We start from the raw sequence: 20949 nt of genomic DNA, 5'->3' as shown, positions 1-20949 counted from the left end.
TCTGTGTATTCATGTATACAATAAAGAGTGCCTCATGCACTCAGGTAGCTTGTTGTGTTGATTCATATACTGTTGCGTACACAGATTCACTGTGTGTGTGTGAGGGGTAGATAATTATATATTTCCTAGATTGCTGGTCTCTACTCTAGAACCTCCCACTTGATCGGTTTTCTTTGCACTGCAGGAGGAACATACATAATCTGACTGGGGTGTAGCAAGCAAATGACCCCTTTACACACACACACACACACACACACACACACACACACACACACACACACACACACACACAGGCGGAGACACACACACACACACACACACACACACTCAAACATACACAAAGGCCCACTTGAATCTGGGGCGGCAGGTAGCCTAATGGTTAGAGCGTTGGGCCAGTAACCGTTGCTGGATCGAATCCCCGAACTGACAAGATAAAAATCTGTCGTTCTGCCCCTGAACAAGGCAGTTAACCCACTTTTCCCCGGTAGGCCGTCATTGTAAATAAGAATTTGTTCTTAACTGACTAGCCTGGTTAAATAAAGGTTACATTTAAAATGTAAAAGAATCTTCTCTCTCTGAATGTTTAATATAATTATTATTATAATAATGATTTCTATTTATATGATGCTTTTCACCAGGCTTCAAAGTGCTTTGTATGGTTGGTATTTCTCCTCTCCTCGTCTCTCTTTTTTCTTCTCTCCTCTCCACTTCTCTCCACGTCTCTCCTATTCTCTCCTCTCCACGTCTCTCCTCTCATCGTCTCTCATCGTCTCTCCTCTCATCGTCTCTCCTCTCATCGTCTCTCCTCTCATCGTCTCTCCACGTCTCTCCTCTCATCGTCTCTCCACGTCTCTCCTCTCATCGTCTCTCCACGTCTCTCCTCTCATCGTCTCTCCACTTCTCTCCTCTCATCGTCTCTCCACGTCTCTTCTATTCTCTCCTCTCCACGTCTCTCCTCTCATTGTCTCTCCACGTCTCTCCTATTCTCTCCTCCACTTCTCTCCTCTCATCGTCCCTCCACATCTCTCGTCTCTCCTCTCCACGTCTCTCCTCTCCTCTTCATGTCTCTCCTCTCTGTCTCTCCTCTTCATGTCTCTCCTCTCTGTCTCTCCTCTTCATGTCTCTCCTATTCTCTCCTCTCCTTGTCTCGTTTCTCCACGTCTCCCCTCTTTTCTTTTCTTCTCTCCTCGTCTCTCCTCCATCACTCCTCAGCTTCCCTTGTCACCAGTCCCTCTTTGTGCCTCTGTGGTATATCCAAGTAAATACTTTCAAATACTATACAAAATAGAGCAGGTTTGTGTGTACATGCACTTTCCCGTGTGTGTGCATGCATGCGTGAGTGCATATCTGTGTGTGAACTCTCTGTCACAGAAGGTACAGCACTGGCCTCTCTATAGAATGGTTAGAGTTAGCTGGTCATAGTGTGAGACTACTGCTGCCTAACCACATATAACCCTTAGAGCACAGCAGAAGAACATGCTTCAACAGAGACAGTGTGGAGGGAGAGTGGAACATGCTTTAACAGAGACAGTGTGGAGGGAGAGTGGAACATGCTTCAACAGAGACAGTGTGGAGGGAGAGTGGAACATGCTTCAACAGAGACAGTGTGGAGGGAGAGTGGAACATGCTTCAACAGAGACAGTGTGGAGGGAGAGTGGAACATGCTTTAACAGAGACAGTGTGGAGGGAGAGTGGAACATGCTTCAACAGAGACAGTGTGGAGGGAGAGTGGAACATGCTTTAACAGAGACAGTGTGGAGGGAGAGTGGAACATGCTTCAACAGAGACAGTGTGGAGGGAGAGTGGAACATGCTTTAACAGAGACAGTGTGGAGGGAGAGTGGAACATGCTTCAACAGACAGTGTGGAGGGAGAGTGGAACATGCTTCAACAGACAGTGTGGAGGGAGAGTGGAACATGCTTCAACAGAGACAGTGGGGAGGGAGAGTGGAACATGCTTCAACAGAGACAGTGTGGAGGGAGAGTGGAACATGCTTCAACAGAGACAGTGTGGAGGGAGAGTGGAACATGCTTTAACAGAGACAGTGTGGAGGGAGAGTGGAACATGCTTTAACAGAGACAGTGTGGAGGGAGAGTGGAACATGCTTTAACAGAGACAGTGTGGAGGGAGAGTGGAACATGCTTCAACAGAGACAGTGTGGAGGGAGAGTGGAACATGCTTCAACAGAGACAGTGTGGAGGGAGAGTGGAACATGCTTCAACAGAGACAGTGTGGAGGGAGAGTGGAACATGCTTTAACAGAGACAGTGTGGAGGGAGAGTGGAACATGCTTCAACAGAGACAGTGTGGAGGGAGAGTGGAACATGCTTTAACAGAGACAGTGTGGAGGGAGAGTGGAACATGCTTCAACAGAGACAGTGTGGAGGGAGAGTGGAACATGCTTTAACAGAGACAGTGTGGAGGGAGAGTGGAACATGCTTCAACAGACAGTGTGGAGGGAGAGTGGAACATGCTTCAACAGACAGTGTGGAGGGAGAGTGGAACATGCTTCAACAGAGACAGTGGGGAGGGAGAGTGGAACATGCTTCAACAGAGACAGTGTGGAGGGAGAGTGGAACATGCTTCAACAGAGACAGTGTGGAGGGAGAGTGGAACATGCTTTAACAGAGACAGTGTGGAGGGAGAGTGGAACATGCTTTAACAGAGACAGTGTGGAGGGAGAGTGGAACATGCTTTAACAGAGACAGTGTGGAGGGAGAGTGGAACATGCTTCAACAGAGACAGTGTGGAGGGAGAGTGGAACATGCTTCAACAGAGACAGTGTGGAGGGAGAGTGGAACATGCTTTAACAGAGACAGTGTGGAGGGAGAGTGGAACATGCTTTAACAGAGACAGTGTGGAGGGAGAGTGGAACATGCTTCAACAGACAGTGTGGAGGGAGAGTGGAATATGCTTCAACAGAGACAGTGTGGAGGGAGAGTGGAACATGCTTCAACAAAGACAGTGTGGAGGGAGAGTGGAACATGCTTCAACAGAGACAGTGTGGAGGGAGAGTGGAACATGCTTCAACAGAGACAGTGTGGAGGGAGAGTGGAACATGCTTCAACAGAGACAGTGTGGAGGGAGAGTGGAACATGCTTCAACAGAGACAGTGTGGAGGGAGAGTGGAACATGCTTTAACAGAGACAGTGTGGAGGGAGAGTGGAACATGCTTTAACAGAGACAGTGTGGAGGGAGAGTGGAACATGCTTTAACAGAGACAGTGGGGATGTTCACCATAGAGCAACATCTGACTACATGGACATAGTTAATTAGTGCTGTGGCCCTTGTCCTTTTATGTAGTGGAAAAAACATCCACATCTTCAACTTACCTCCATCGCTAGGTCACCATCTTCTAAGAAATGTTGGTGTGGTATTATCTACATGCACTACTTCCTGTTCAGAATTATTCTGATGCCTTCTGAGTTCTGTGGTGTTGTAGAAAACCTGCACCCCTCAACTAGAATTGCTTTACGATTACTGCAATTCTGCCGTAGGGGGAAGGGCTGTCTGTTTCCCTGACACACCCCTGACTTCTTATGGGACCTTTGACCCGCCAATCATCACCCCTGAACTTTAGGCCTGGACTGATATATTGGGGGTCAGCCTGCCCAAGCCGGGGTCAGAGGTCAGTCCCACTTTTACAGAGAAAGGAGAAAACAACTAGACTTTTCCATAGGCTCTTTTCTGCCAAAGGATTACCGACTCTGAACTCCATGACGTGGTGTGAATGTGTCACGATGAAAACCCAGTCATAAAGCTGTGTGTCTGAGGCATGGTAAAAGAGCCTGTCCAGTCTAATCAGGTACCCGGAGGGATCGTCCCTTAAAGGTAGACTCAGCGATATGACATAAATGCAGAAAGTAAACAGCAGAGTGGGTCATTTTCCGCAACAACTAAGAGCATTGAAGAGCGAGGCACAAATTCTCAGCCATTTTGGTCCCGTGGCTCCCACGTTGTAATAGCGTAAAGCGAACCCGTGTACATACGCAGATGCTGTGTGTGACTGTGTGAGAGGGAACTCTTGCATCTCGCTCATCTCAATATCTGCGGTGCTGCTTGTGGCATTTCACTGAGTCTACGTTTAACAAGTCCATCAGCAGTTGGTGGTGCTCTGTTTTTCAGGTGGTATCTTGGGGTGCTGTATTTGGTTTTCAACCTTGATTTGTTTTTGCTTTGTCTGTTATGTGTGTCTGGTTTTATGTTCATTGTCTCTGTTGTCTTTTTCTGTGTTGTCTGAACGTTGCCTGTGTGTTGTCTGATCATTGCCTGTGTGTTGTCTGAACGTTGCTTGTGTGTTGCCCTGTGTGCTGCCTGTGCGTTGTCTGAACGTTGCCTGTGTGTTGTCTGAACGTTGCTTGTGTGTTGTCTGAACGTTGCTTGTGTGTTGTCTGAACGTTGCCTGTGCGTTGCCTGTGTACTGCCTGTGCGTTGTCTGAACGTTGCCTGTGTGTTGTCTGTGTTGTGCAGGCACCGGGCTGTGACCTGATCCTGGGCTCGGACCAGCAGGAGGATGCCTGTATGGTGTGTGGAGGACAGAACTCCACCTGTCTACACCACAGGAGTGTGTACCAGAATGCACAGGGAGCAGGTACACATGCACACAACCTCGAAGCATAGACAGAGCAAACAAAATGTCAAAGGCTGACACACTGAATGTACAAAACATTAGAAACTTCCTGATATTTGGTTGCACCCCCCTTTGCCCTCAGAACAGTCTCAATCTGTTGGGCATGGACTCTACAAGGTGTTAAAAGCGTTCTACAGAGATGCTGGCCCATGTTGACTCCAATGCTTCCTATGGTTGTGTCAAGTTGACTGGATGTCCTTTGGGTGGTGGACCATTGATTCACACAGGAAACTGTTGAGCGTGAAAAACCCAGTAGCGGTGCAGTTCTTGACACAAACCGGTGCACCTGGCACCTACTATCATACCTTGTTCAAAGACACTTCAATCTTTTGTCTTGACCATTCACCCTCTGAATGGCACACACACACCCTCCATGTCTGAATTGTCTCAAGGCTTAAAACCCCTTCTTTGATCTGTCTCCTCTCCTTCATCTACACTGATTTGAAGTGGATTTAACAGGTGACATCAATAAGGAATCATAGAATTCACTTGGTCAGTGTATGTCAAGGAAAGAGCAGGTGTTCCTAATGTTTTGTACACTCAGTGTATATGTTTAGTCAAAGCTGGATTCATGAGGTTTTGAGAAGGGAACACTAATTAATGGTACTTACTGCAATCTAAGAAACAGAATGTACAAACAGCGTCAACAGAATGTTACTCTAGGCCCATAAATGCTGTGTGTGTGTGTGTGTGTGTGTGTGTGTGAGGGTCAAAGCAGAGGCCCCCAAACTCTAAGCTCTGGCCCCCCGCCACTAAATGGTTCCTGCAGGACAGTGACGAGTGTTCAAGCAGCAGAGAAAGACCCACACACGTGTACTCTGTCTCTATCAAAGGCAGACACAGGCACCCAAACAAGAATAAATCCCCCCTCCACACAGACACATATACACACGCGCGCGCACACACACACATACAGACACACACACAGAGCGGCCAACACCTCTGGCGTGTGATTTGGCACTGCGCTCCATTCTGAAACAGAATCCTCTCTTAAGCTGGCGCCGCGTGTGGGCACAGTGACTGAAGAGAGACTGTACTGCTTCATGATGGTTCAGCTTGAGTGAGGAGACAACATGGAGATAAAGGAGGCTTTGTTTGAGTGCCTGGGCAGCCTAGGAGGGCTTGCTGGGTTTTCTCTCCTCCTGCAGCTGTGTGTCCCAATGAGGCATAACAGATTTGATGCCGCTGGGTGTAATCATTGCTTCCCACAGGGTCAAAAGCCAAGGGCCCAGAGAACTCATCACGGTCAAGCTATACATACATTTATATTCTAGTCATTTAGCAGACGCGCTTATCCAGAGTGACTTACAGTAGTGACTTCATACATTTATATTCTAGTCATTTAGCAGACGCGCTTATCCAGAGTGACTTCATACATTTATCTTACCTTTTCTAACTCTATAAGATCTTCTTAAGGGCAGGCACGTCTGGTGTGCAGGTGTTTGTTCCAGCCCAGTACTAACTCACCAGATTCAAATAATCATCACGGTCAGGCTATAACTCTCTAATGTTAACCGGAGGCGGAACAGAACCCTGACTCCAGGTTGATAACTCAAACCCTACAGCTGAACTCTACAGGATAGGCATCTTTGTGGCCAAATTGTGTGAAGATCTTTGTTCCAGCCTAGCACTAACACAAACATACATCTTGATCAGTTTCATAACTCTACAGCCCTGTGCAGATCTATCACATACATCTAGATCAGTTTCATAACTCTACAGCCCTGTGCAGATCTATCACATACATCTAGATCAGTTTCATAACTCTACAGCCCTGTGCTGATCTACCCCAAATACATCTAGATCAGTTTCATAACTCTACAGCCCTGTGCAGATCTATCACATACATCTAGATCAGTTCATAACTCTACAGCCATGTGGTGTAGAGCTGACGTAAGGAGAGACGAGACAAAACTAGACAGTTTAAGAGTTTTGTGTTGTAGAACAGCTGACTTACTCCAGCTCTTCACACAACATGGCAAAATCTTTGCGATCTGACGGAATTCATTCATTTTCAATGGAGACAGTCTGAACCATAGAGATATATAGAGGACTCTGGATGGATATAACCAGTCCGCACCACAGCATTGCATCTGCTGCATTAGGCAGTGGTGTTTTGATGAAAGTTTGCATGAGTTGGATTTGTCCTACTTTTGCTTTGATTTTGGCCATGCTACAACCACGGGAATTTGAATTAAAAGCTATTTCATGGCATTTTTAACAGTACAGTACCTACTAACTCGAAACAAGTACAACCACACAGTGATGTTAGCTTGCATAGAAAACGTTTTGGATTTTTAGATGTTGCTAGATGTTTGTTTGAACGAGAATGTCCTGAACACAGCTGAACTTATTAAGGGTAGGCCCCTCCGGGGTCTGCAGGCCTTTGTTCTAAAACTCTAACTCAGGTTCATAACTAAGTCTATTGCTGAACCATAGAGATGGATAGAGGACTCTAGATGGATATAACTCATTTTATCATGGACATTGCAATTGCAACGGCTTCCACCGTTTTAAACTAGCCAATGATTAGAGCATTGTCTTCAAATTTGCTTGCTTATGGTTAGGAAATGGCTTTAAAGCGACGAATCTACAGTAGAAACAATAACAAAGTGTTGTTCCTGCCCCTGGTTCAGTAAACAGCTGAGGGATGGGGCTGCAGAAATGAACCACTCTCAAATTCATAGACAAAGCTATGGATGCAAGGACTAACCATGCATGATATCAACATTATAGTTTTAACCATGTTATGAGGCCACATAGTGTTTGTTTACATTTTCTTTGTTTACAAACGTTGGAGTAAAACAAGCTTATATTTTGTGTTCTGATGGGGTAGGACAGATGAAGTAAGTTCATGAGACATTTATGAGTTCAGTGGGTACATTTAATTTATAAGTCCCAAAAAAATTTATGTAGCAACTGCTGATTGCCCCTTTAAGCTATATCACCGCAATCTAGTGACCAAAATAAATGAATTTCACACAATATTCGGTTCAGGACTCAGTGCTACAGGTGGCGGTAAATCACCATATTAGCTTTATGCTTTCTTCAAACACAAAATAATAAGAAAATGGACCAGTTTAAAATAGCACTATAACTCTTAATTCACACACAGCTTTAATCTCAGAGACCTAAAATTGTCAAAACAACAGCAACGGAATCTCAGTCCCATAGAAAAAAACACAATGAATAGGGTAGTCTTGCTGCTCGCTTTTCACACACCAGCAGCAGGGGTCCCTGCTCATTTGTATGAACGTGCCTTAGGCATGCTGCAAGGAGGCATGAGGACTGCAGATGTGGCCAGGGCAATAAATTGCAATGTCCGTACTGTGAGACGCCTAAGACAGCGCTACAGGGAGACAGGACGGACAACTGATCGTCCTCGCAGTGGCAGACCGCATGTAACAACACCTGCACAGGATCGGTACATCCGAACATCACACCTGCGGGACAGGTACAGGATGGCAACAACAACTGGCCAAATTACACCAGGAACGCACAATCCCTCCATCAGTGCTCAGACTGTCCGCAATGAGCTGAGAGAGGCTGGACTGAGGGCTTGTAGGCCTGTTGTAAGGCAGGTCCTCACCAGACATCACCGGCAACAACGTCGCCTATGGGCACAAACCCACCATCGCTGGACCAGACAGGACTGGCAAAAAGTGCTTTTCACTGATGAGTTGCGATTTTGTCTCACCAGGGGTGATGGTCGGATTCGCGTTTATCGTCGAAGGAATGAGCGTTACACCGAGTCCTGTACTCTGGAGCGGGATTGATTTGGAGGTTGCGGGTCTGTCATGGTGTGTCACAGCATCATCGGACTGAGCTTGTTGTCATTGCAGGCAATCTCCATGCTGTGCGTTACAGGGAAGACATCCTCCCTCATGTGGTACCCTTCCTGCAGGCTCATCCTGACATGACCCTCCAGCATGACAATGACACCAGCCATACTGCTCGTTCTGTGTGGGATTTCCTTCAAGACAGGAATGTCAGTGTTCTGCCATGGCCAGCGAAGAGCCCGGATCTCAATCCCATTGAGCACGTCTGGGACCTGTTGAATCGAAGGGTGAGGGCTAGGGCCATTCCCCCAGAAATGTCCGGGAACTTGCAGGTGCCTTTGTGGAAGAGTGGGGTAACATCTCACAGCAAGAACTGTCAAATCTGGTGCAGTCCATGAGGAGGGGATGCGCTGCAGTACTTAATGCAGCTGGTGGCCACACCAGATACTGACTGTTACTTTTGATTTTGACCCCCCCCCTCCCCTTTGTTCAGGGACACATTATTCAATTTCTGTTAGTCACATGTCTGTGGAACTTGTTCAGTTTATGTCTCAGTTGTTGAATCTTGTTATGTTCATACAAATATTTACACATGTTAAGTTTGCTGAAAATAAAAGCAGTTGACAGTGAGAGGACGTTTCTTTTTTCTGAGTTTATGTATTTACTTTAATAAAGTTTTATAAGTGTTACACATAAGCATATACAGTATATTTTCATATATATATATATATATATCATTAATGATGTAGATAAACACAATATGTGGTGCAGTATGTGGTGTGTGTATGTGTATATATATATATATATATATATATATATATATATATATATATATGTATATGTATATGTATATGTATATGTATATGTATATGTATATGTATATATATATATGTATATATATGTGGTGCAGTATGTGGCACATATATATATATATATATATATATATATGTATACCACATACTGCACCACATATTGTGTTTATCTACATCATTAATGTTACTCAGTCTCTAAATGAATGGTTTCTACTTGTCTCCCACTGGTGTAATATCTGTCTTAATGAATGTCTCTGTACTCTGTTGGCTATAGCGGGTCCGTTTGGGTACAATGAAGTGACCATGATCCCAGCTGGAGCTACTCACATCCGTGTCACCGATAACAGCAGGAACTATCTGGGTAAGAGATGGCTCAGCTTGACAGATGCACGCGCACACACATGCACACACACACTGGGAATGAGCTGTCACACAAGGACAGCATCAATGTTCTGTATATCATTAACTATATACACTACATACACAGACAGCCTCTCAGAAGTGCTGGTTTGACAGAGAATTTGCTTTGAGACTTTTTTATCATCTTCTGTATGTCTGCTATGAGTTTCAACCCACCCAGCCATGGCTATAGAACTCTACCACTTCCCTGACACTTTAAGTAGCCATAATTCTGCTCTCCTCTCATTCCTGTTAGCTTACTGTTACTTCCTGGCACCAGAGACAGATACAGTTCTCTGGTTGATACCCAGCTGCACTCTGGCTGGGCTCTCCAGTCAACACAACACCCAAGGCTATCCATCTATTCTCACCCACATTTACAAGACCGTAATAACGTGACTCCTGAAATGGAAAATGCAGGGTTCCTAAATGGAACACTCGTAAAGGTTTAATTTGGCCATGGGCAGGGTGGGGGAACTGGGTGCGGGACAAGGGGGTGGGGAACTGGGGATCTGGCCTTCTGGCAGGCAAGTGGATGTACTTGGTTAGTTCTGATTTGGTTGGAAGATCCCCCCCCCCCCCAAAATAACTTCCAAGAGATGGTTTGGCAAGGCAACCTTGTTACTTTGCTGAATTAAGAAATGTTAAATTGTACGGTTGAGGTTAGTTCCATTTAAATTTAGTAAAGTGGTCCCATGTAGCTCACTTGGTAGAGCATGGCTCTTGCAACGCCAGACTTGTGGGTTTGAATCCCACATAGGACCAGTACAAAAAAATGTATGCACTCACTACTCTGTCACTTTGGATGAAAGAGTCTGCTAAACGACTTAAATGTAAGTAGAAATTCCAACTCAGGGCCTCCTGAGTGGCGCAGCGATCGAAGGAACTGCATCGCAGTACTTGAGGCGTCACTTCAGACCCGGGTTCAATCCCAGGCTGTGTCACAACCGGCCGTGACCGGGAGTCCCATAGGGCGGCACACAATTGGCCCAGCGTTGCCCGGGTTAGGGGAGGGTTTGGCTGGGGGGGGGGCTTTACTTGGCTCATCTAGCGACTCATTGTTGTGGCTGGCCGGGCACCTGCAGGCTGACCTCGGTCGTCAGTTGAACGGTGTTTCCTCCGACACATTGGTGCTGCTGGCTTCCGGGTTAAGTGGGCGGGTGTTAAGAAACGCTGTTTGGCAGGTCATGTTTCAGAGGATGCATGACTCAACTTTCACCTCTACCGAGCCTGTTGGAGAGTTGCAGCGATGAGACAAGTTCGTAATTGGATATGATGAAATTAGGGAGAAAAACCCACCTCAAATTTCCCTCATTCCTCAATTGCGATTCTTGAATTGACTGAAAATGAATTGACCCCAACCGTAGCATAATTCAATCAATCACTCTATACATATTATCATCACACAGCCAATTTCAGTCACACTTCACCAATCAGCATTGAAGACCAGACACATTCCCTACCTTCATTCAACCTTCTCTTCTCCCTCCAGCGCTCCAGAACGGGCGTTCCCAGTTTGTCATTAATGGGAACTGGAAGATCAGTGTTCCTGGGGAGTACAGCGTAGCGGGAACCAAGCTCCTGTACAAGCGCTCTGTGGACACCTGGGAAAGCTTTGAGGTCCCTGGACCCACTATGGAGGACCTGCACGTCATGGTCAGTCTGGTCAAAGTTATGAGGGACAGGAGACGCAATGCAATAACTATACTGAACAACAATATCATCGCAACATGCAACAATTTCATAGATTTTTACTGAGTAACAGTTCATATGAGGAAATCAGTCAATTGAAATAGACTCATTAGGCCCTAATCTATGGATTTCACATGACGGGGAGTACAGAAACAAATGGGCCTCACAATAGGCCTCAGGATCTCGTTACGGTATTTTTATGCATTCAAATTGCCATTGATAAAATGCTATTGTGTTCAATGTTCGTAACTTATGCCTGTCCATACCTTAACCCCACCGCCACCATGGGGCAGTCTGTTCACATCAGCCAACCGCTCACCCACACAACAACATATACGTGATCTGTGGTTGGGAGGCCGGTTGGACGTACTACCAAATTCTCTAAAACGACGTTGGAGGCGGTTTATGGTAGAGAACTGAACATTCAATTCTCTGGCAACAGCTCTGGTGGGCATTCGTGCAGTCAACATGCCAATTGCACGCGCCTTCAAAACTTGAGACATTTGTGGCATTGGGTTGTGTGACAGAACTGCACATTTTAGAGTGGCCTTTTATTGTCCCCAGCACAAGGTGCACTTGTGTAATGATCATGCTGTTTGATCAGCTTCTTGATATGCCACACCTGTCAGGTGGATGGATTATCTTGACAAAGGAGAAATGCTCACTAACAGGGATGTAAACAAATTTGTGCACAACATTTTAGAGAAATAAGCTTTTTGTGTGTATGGAACATTTCTGAGATTTTTTATTTCAGCTGAGGTAACATGGGACCAACACTTTACATGTTGTGTTTACTGTATATTTTTGTTCAGTGTATATAGAGACTGCAAACTAACCTTACTAATTAAGGTACACAATGATAGATTTGTTAGTATACTTGTTCAAGCCCCTAGTTTTGTCGCACCTAGACTACTGTTCAGTAGTGTGGTCAGGTGCCACAAAGAGGGACTTATGAAAAGTACAATTGGCTCATAACAAGGCAGCACGTCTGGCCATTAAAAGTACACTGGGAGCTGACGTTAATGATATGCATGTCAATCTCTCATGGCTCAAAGTGGAAGAGAGATTGACTTCATCACTACTTGTTTTTGTAAGAAGTGTTTACAAGCTGAATGTACCGAGCTGTTTGTTTAAACTCCAAGTACACACTTCGGACAGCCATGCATACCCTACAAGACATACCACCAGAGGTCTCTTCACAGTCCCCAAGTCCAGAACAGACTATGAGAGGTGCACAGTACTACATAGAGCCATGACTACATGGAACTCTATTCCACATCAGGTAACTGATGCAAGCAGTAGAATCAGATTTTAAAAAACAGCTACAAATACACCTTATGGAACAATGGAGTCTGTGAAGAGACACCCACACAGGTACAGACACATGCATACGCACACACGCTAGCACACTCTCTCTGCACACACGTACATTGTAATATTGTGGTATTATACATTTTGTATTGTAGATATTTAGTGGTGTAATACTGTTATATGATAAACTGTTTATGTGTAATATAAGTGCCTTAATATGTTTGGACCACAGGAAGAGTAGCTGCTACCTTGGCAGCAGCTAATGGGGATCCCTAATAATTACAAATACAAAACGCCAATTTAGCAGAACCATTCAGTCTCCTCTCCTATATATAACTGACGTATATTTTCTTAACGTGTTGTCTTCCATTTGTTATATATTTTTTCAGTATATTGTTGGTATTGACAGTTCTAAACTGGGTGGTCGAGCCCTGATTACTGATTGGCTGACGGCCGTGGTATATCAGACCGTATACCACGCGTATGACAAAACATTTATTTTTTACTGTTCTAATTACATTGGTAACCAGTTTATAATAGGCACCTCTGGGGTTTGTGTTATATCGCCAATATTGCTTAAAATACAGTGAGGGGAAAAAGGTATTTGATCCCCTGCTGATTTTGTACGTTTGCCCACAGACAAATAAATGATCAGTCTATAATTTTAATGGGAGGTTTATTTGAACAGTGAGAGACAGAATAACAACAAAAAAATCCAGAAAAACGCATGTCAAAAATGTTATAAATTGATTTGCATTTTAATGAGGGAAATAAGTATTTGACCCCCTCTCAATCAGAAAGATTTCTGGCTCCCAGGTGTCTTTTATACAGGTAACGAGCTGAGATTAGGAGCACACTCTTAAAGGGAGTGCTCCTAATCTCAGCTTGTTACCTGTATAAAAGACACCTGTCCACAGAAGCAATCAATCAATCAGATTCCAAACTCTCCACCATGGCCAAGACCAAAGAGCTCTCCAAGGATGTCAGGGACAAGATTGTAAACCTACACAAGGCTGGAATGGGCTACAAGACCATCGCCAAGCAGCTTGGTGAGAAGGTGACAACAGTTGGTGCAATTATTTGCAAATGGAAGAAACACAAAATAACTGTCAATCTCCCTCGGCCTGGGGCTCCATGCAAGATCTCACCTCGTGGAGTTGCAATGATCATGAGAACGGTGAGGAATCAGCCCAGAACTACACGGGAGGATCTTGTCAATGATCTCAAGGCAGCTGGGACCATATTCACCAAGAAAACAATTGGTAACACACTACGCCATGAAGGACTGAAATCCTGCAGCGCCCGCAAGGTCCCCCTGCTCAAGAAAGCACATATACATGCCTGTCTGAAGTTTGCCAATGAACATCTGAATGATTCAGAGGACAACTCGGTGAAAGTGTTGTGGTCAGATGAGACCAAAATGGAGCCCTTTGGCATCAACTCAACTCGCCGTGTTTGGAGGAGGAGGAATGCTGCCTATGACCCCAAGAATACCATCCCCACCGTCAAACATGGAGGTGGAAACATTATGCTTTGTGGGTGTTTTTCTGCTAAGGGGACAGAACAACATCACCGCATCAAAGGGACGATGGACGGGGCCCATGTACCGTCAAATCTTGGGTGAGAACCTCCTTCCCTCAGCCAGGGCATTGAAAATGAGTCGTGAATGGGTATTCCAGCATGACAATGACCCAAAATACACGGCCAAGGCAACAAAGGAGTGGCTCAAGAAGAAGCACATTAAGGTCCTGGAGTGGCCTAGCCAGTCTCCAGACCTTAATCCCATAGAAAATCTGAGGGAGCTCAAGGTTCAAGTTGTCAAACGTCAGCCTTGAAACCTTAATGACTTGGAGAAGATCTGCAAAGAGGAGTGGGACAAAATCCCTCCTGAGATGTGTGCAAACCTGGTGGCCAACTACAAGAAACGTCTGACCTCTGTGATTGCCAACAAGGGTTTTGCCACCAAGTACTAAGTCATGTTTTGCAGAGGGGTCAAATACTTATTTCCCTCATTGAAATGCAAATCAATTTATAAAATTTTTGACATGCGTTTTTCTGGATTTTTTTGTTCTGTCCATCACTGTTCAAATAAACCTACCATTAAAATTATAGACTGATAATTTCTTTGTCAGTAGGCAAACGTACAAAATCAGCAGGGGATCAAATACTTTTTTCCCTCACTGTATACCAGGTATTATAACTATATATTTTCTAACTGTGTGGTTGTGTCTGCAGGTGTTGGTGACAGACAGGAACCCGGGGATAGAATACGAGTATTGGCTCCCTCCAGACCGCTACGCTCTGTTCCATGGCAGGAGGAGTCAGCTACGCCAGCCTCACCACACTGCCAGCTACGTCCCCTGGGATCACCCCACCACTACTACTACCACTACTACTACTAGGCCTCTCCCTGTCACCACAAGACCCTACTGGGGTAAGACCGCTGACCATTCTTAAAGGGGTAGTTCAACCAAATTAAAAGAACATTTTGTTTCCTTACCTTGTAAGAAGTCTAAGGACAAAATGCAATCCAGGTTTTGGGTTTGTTTACCTAGGCACTGTCACCAACCGCTAACCTAGCTAGCTAGCATTTTCTAAGCAAAAGCCAATGGACGTCAATGTACCCATTATTAACATGTGTTAAATTTCATGTCCAAAATGTCCATTTAATGTGATGTATGCATTTACATGAGAAAACCTGCCCCTGGTTTCATTCATCCTCTGTTTGTGTGACTGAAGTTTAATACATGATGGATGGATGGATACGGAAGATGGATGGATGGATGGATAGATAGATAGATACGGAGGATGGATGGATGGATACGGAAGATGGATGGGTGGATGGATACGGAAGATGGATGGATGGATGAATACGGAAGATGGATGATACGGAAGATGGATGGATGGATGGATGAATACGGAAGATGGATGGATGGATACGGAAGATGGATGGATGGATACGGAAGATGGATGGATGGATACAGAAGATGGATGGATAGATACGGAAGATGGATAGACACGGAAAATGGATAGATAGATAGATAGATAGATCTAAACATTATTGCAAGGGGTAAAAAAAAATCTGCACCTTACGACAAGCTCTACAACGTAAAATTAATAAAGAAAAAAGGTTTATCTGTATGTTTTTAATATTTTCAGATCTCACTGCCTCCGGTACAGCAGAGGTACTGCCAGATCTCAAAATATTCAAATAGGTTTTTTTACATTTCATTTTGTTTTAATGAATATTACTAACAACAACAAAGGTAACACATTTTGGCCAAGGGATCTGTGGTATAAGTTTAGAAGGTGTAATACAACACAATGTAATATTATTAATCTACAATGTATGTTCATAACCCTGGGCAACATGGGCCTGGGAGGCTGACAGGGACCCCAGTTTGAAAACCCCTAACCTACAAAATGCCCCACAGACTGTGCCTTGCTAATGTGCAGCAAATGTCTTCTGGAATGTTTTATTACATCCGTTTATATAAGAGGGGAATTATTAACTGCAAACTCAATGATAGGCGTATAATCAGTGTTGTATTTCTATTAAATTGGCACTGGTTAGAATGTAACCAACATTCAATAGTAATCATTATATTTGTCCTATATAACTGCAAAAGTGGACTTTGATCCAAAACTGAATACACTGTGCTGACCTGCTATACTTTGATCTGTACCTGGCTGACAATAACAGATAAAACCAAGGCATGAAGTTTCTGGAGTGGAATGTCCCCCTCTTATCTTAGAAGTGTTTAGTGATAACGCTAATCCCAAAACCCACTGCATATTCCATGCTGAGATAGTGGTGCTTGGTACAGTAGCATAGTTTTGACTGATTTCTGTGTACTGCTCAACAAAGCAATGATCTAAGACTTTAGCATCCTTTAGAATTTAGTTAAGAGGTTTGATCATTTAGTAATTAATCAAGTAATTTGGTGCAGGACATAATGGGAGTAGCCTAGCCCCTAGCATAGTGTTTTCTAACTGGTGGGTTGAGAAGTAGTCTAGCCCCTAGCATAGTGTTTTCTAACTGGTGGGTTGAGAAGTAGTCTAGCCCCTAGCATAGTGTTTTCTAACTGGTGGGTTGAGAAGTAGTCTAGCCCCTAGCATAGTGTTTTCTAACTGGTGGGTTGAGAAGTAGTCTAGCCCGTAGCATAGTGTTTTCTAACTGGTGGGTTGAGAAGTAGTCTAGTCCCTAGCATAGTGTTTTCTAACTGGTGGGTTGAGAAGTAGTCTAGTCCCTAGCATAGTGTTTTCTAACTGGTGGGTTGAGAAGTAGTCTAGTCCCTAGCATAGTGTTTTCTAACTGGTGGGTTGAGAAGTAGTCTAGCCCCTAGCATAGTGTTTTCTAACTGGTGGGTTGAGAAGTAGTCTAGTCCCTAGCATAGTGTTTTCTAACTGGTGGGTTGAGAAGTAGTCTAGCCCCTAGCATAGTGTTTTCTAACTGGTGGGTTGAGAAGTAGCCTAGTCCCTAGCATAGTGTTTTCTAACTGGTGGGTTGAGAAGTAGTCTAGCCCCTAGCATAGTGTTTTCTAACTTGTGGGTTGAGAAGTAGCCTAGTCCCTAGCATAGTGTTTTCTAACTGGTGGGTTGAGAAGTAGTCTAGTCCCTAGCATAGTGTTTTCTAACTGGTGGGTTGAGAAGTAGTCTAGCCCCTAGCATAGTGTTTTCTAACTGGTGGGTTGAGAAGTAGTCTAGCCCGTAGCATAGTGTTTCCCAACTGGTGGGTATAGATCCACTAAAGGGTCACGCAGTTAGTTCCTTTTGGGTCGTGGCTAAAGACTGGGTTAGGTCCAGAAACATGGTCTTATTTACCTTGTGGTTCACAGGGAGCATTGAAAGCCTTTGGGGGAGTCAAGACAAACAAAAGCGATTTGCTTTTTAGCATTTTGGAGTAGAAATCAATGATCTAAGACAATGTTTGCTCATGTCGAATCATAGTGATTTGATGCTGGACAGAAAGTCACTCTTTAGTGATTCTATCACGCCTCCTCCCGCTCCCCCTCTCTGGCGCTCAATGGCGCCAGGCTGCCCCTCATTACGCACACCTGTCACCATCATTACGCGCATCAGCGCTTCATTGGACTCACCTGGACTCCTTCACTTTGTTGATTGCCCCCTCTCTATCTGTCTGTTCCTCAGTTGGATCTCCGTGTCGGCATTAATGTTGTTATGTTTCCCCTGTCCAGACGCTGTTCATTTTTTGTTTCCTGTCCATTTCATTAAACGTTCACTCCCTGTACTTGCTTCTCGTCTCCCAGCGTCTGTCCTTACAGATTCTACCTAAAGAATGCCTTGGAAAGATCCCTTGCCCGAATCCTGATTCAAGATACACATGTGCTTCTCCATCGTTTGCACAAATCTCAAATTAATGGATGATTAATGCAAAATTTAAAGGAATAGTTCAGAAATTGTACATATTTAATGTTTTTTTCCCTCATCTCTTAAATGGATTGTGGTCCTCAATTAATTTTTTTTTTAATGATTTTAAAATTATTTGGGCATGAAATTTAAAACATGCTTAACTGGGGAGATTTACTTACATGGTCCCAAAAAATGTGAACGTTAACATTTTGTTGGCCGTGGCTAGTTTAACAAAACCAAAGTGTGGATTGCAGTCACTTCTTTTCCATAGACTGCTTTTAAGGTAAGAAAACAAATATCTAATAAATATGTAAACTCGCTGAACTATCCCTTAAAGTTACATTTGAGTTTATGTCTTGGACCCAGGTCATTTTCTTGGTCAGGTCATGAAAACTCCTGGCCCTAACTCCAAAGGCATGTTGATACTCAATAATGTAACTCACCTTTTCCCGCACTGTCCCTCAGCTCCTCCAGGTGGCTGGCCCATCAAGTCCCCTCGCCATCCAGCTCGACAACCCCCTCACCAGCCCCACCACCCACCCCTCCTTCCCCGCCTGGAGAGGGACGAGACCAGGAGGAATCGACTACCCCAACCACCCCGAGGAGGTTTGCTCCACCTCACCTAAATATTTAACCCCTATCTCACCCCCACTCCCCTAAACCTCAACTCTCACCTTGCTCAAATGCTATGATCCTCTCTCCTCTGCCTCCCCCCTCTACTCTACTCTATCCTTTAATCTGTCCTACTCTCTACTCTACTCTACTCTTCCTTTCATCTAGCCTACTCTCTAATCTACTCTTCCTTTAATCTGTCCTACGCTTCCTTTCATCTAGCCTACTCTCTACTCTATCCTTTAATCTGTCCTACTCTCTACTCTACTCTGTCCTTTAATCTATCCTACTCTCTACTCTGTCCTTTAATCTATCCTACTCTCTACTCTACACTTCCTTTAATCTATCCTACTCTCTACTCTGTCCTTTAATCTATCCTACTCTCTACTCTACACTTCCTTTAATCTATCCTACTCTCTACTCTACTCTGTCCTTTAATCTATCCTACTCTCTACTCTGTCCTTTAATCTATCCTACTCTCTACTCTACACTTCCTTTAATCTATCCTACTCTCTACTCTGTCCTTTAATCTATCCTACTCTCTACTCTACACTTCCTTTAATCTATCCTACTCTCTACTCTGTCCTTTAATCTATCCTACTCTCTACTCTACACTTCCTTTAATCTATCCTACTCTCTACACTACTCTGTTCTTTAATCTATCCTACTCTACTCTACTCTTCCTTTAATCTGTCCTGCTCTCTACTACCTCTAAAGGAAGAGTAATCTGTCCTAATCTCTACTCTGTCCTTTAATCTATCCTACTCTCTACTCTACTCTGTCCTTTAATCTATCCTACTCTACTCTTCCTTTAATCTGTCCTACTCTCTACTCTACTCTACTCTTCCTTTCATCTAGTCTACTCTCTAATCTACTCTTCCTTTAATATGTCCTACACTCTACTCTTCCTTTAATCTGTCCTACGCTTCCTTTCATCTAGCCTACTCTCTACTCTGTCCTTTAATCTATCCTACTCTCTACTCTACACTTCCTTTAATCTATCCTACTCTCTACACTACTCTGTCCTTTAATCTATCCTACTCTACTCTACTCTTCCTTTAATCTGTCCTGCTCTCTACTACCTCTAAAGGAAGAGTAATCTGTCCTAATCTCTACTCTGTCCTTTAATCTATCCTACTCTCTACTCTACTCTGTCCTTTAATCTATCCTACTCTACTCTTCCTTTAATCTGTCCTACTCTCTACTCTACTCTTCCTTTCATCTAGCCTACTCTCTAATCTACTCTTCCTTTAATATGTCCTACACTCTACTCTTCCTTTAATCTGTCCTACGCTTCCTTTCATCTAGCCTACTCTCTACTCTATCCTTTAATCTGTCCTACTCTACTCTTCCTTTAATCTGTCCTACTCTCTACTACCTCTAAAGGAAGAGTAATCTGTCCTAATCTCTACTCTGTCCTTTAATCTATCCTACTCTCTACTCTACTCTTCCTTTAATCTATCCTACTCTCTACTCTACACTTCCTTTAATCTATCCTACTCTACTCTTCCTTTAATCTGTCCTACTCTCTACTCTACACTTCCTTTAATCTATCCTACTCTCTACTCTACTCTTCCTTTAATCTGTCCTACTCTGTACTACTTCTACTCTTCCTTTAATATGTCCTAATCTCTACTCTTCCTTTCAATCTGTCCTAATCTCTACTCTTTCCTTTAATCTGTCCTACTCTACTCTTTCCTTTAATCTGTCCTAATCTCTACTCTTCCTTTCAATCTGTCCTAATCTCTACTCTTTCCTTTAATCTGTCCTACTCTACTCTTTCCTTTAATCTGTCCTGCTCTCTACTCTACACTTCCTTTAATCTATCCTACTCTCTACTCTACTCTTCCTTTAATCTGTCCTACTCTGTACTACTTCTACTCTTCCTTTAATCTATCCTACTCTCTACTCTTCCTTTCAATCTGTCCTAATCTCTACTCTTTCCTTTAATCTGTCCTACTCTACTCTTTCCTTTAATCTGTCCTACTCTACTCTTTCCTTTAATCTGTCCTACTCTACTCTTTCCTTTAATCTGTCCTACTCTCTACTCTACTATCCTTAAGTCCCCTACTCACTCTCAGAAACTCATCTGTGCCATCCTAAACATTGTGCAATACCCTGATATAAAAAACAATCTGTGCTCAAATCAACTCACTGCTTCTCTTTCTACTCCCGTAGGGCATTGTGGGAAATGTAGGCGGGCCCGCGGTCGAGGGGAGCGCCAGAGGCAGTACTGCCAGAAAGACTTTGGTAAGTCTGAACTTCTTCAATACCTAAAGTTAGAGGTTCAAACACCCTTGTGTGCTTTCAATTCACATGACCCAGTTTACAGCTGGGTTTGG

General features: G+C 44.0%; 1 protein-coding gene across 1 annotated transcript in view; it reads left to right on the top strand.

The window, feature by feature from the left end:
* The window catches only part of LOC115166921 (ADAMTS-like protein 5), a 60927-nt gene that overhangs the window by 37158 nt on the left and 2820 nt on the right, over nt 1-20949 (top strand). The window contains exons 7-12 of the mRNA XM_029720849.1: nt 4470-4590; nt 9495-9581; nt 11112-11275; nt 14858-15056; nt 18461-18601; nt 20786-20857. Coding sequence (XP_029576709.1) covers nt 4470-4590; nt 9495-9581; nt 11112-11275; nt 14858-15056; nt 18461-18601; nt 20786-20857 — 784 coding nt within the window. The remainder of the gene's footprint in view (nt 1-4469; nt 4591-9494; nt 9582-11111; nt 11276-14857; nt 15057-18460; nt 18602-20785; nt 20858-20949) is intronic.

The sequence above is a fragment of the Salmo trutta genome, chromosome 29 (genome assembly GCF_901001165.1).
Source record: "Salmo trutta chromosome 29, fSalTru1.1, whole genome shotgun sequence".
Lineage (NCBI taxonomy): Eukaryota > Metazoa > Chordata > Actinopteri > Salmoniformes > Salmonidae > Salmo > Salmo trutta.
The sequence above is the reverse complement of the archived record's forward strand: the minus strand, read 5'-3'. Positions and strand labels throughout refer to the sequence as shown.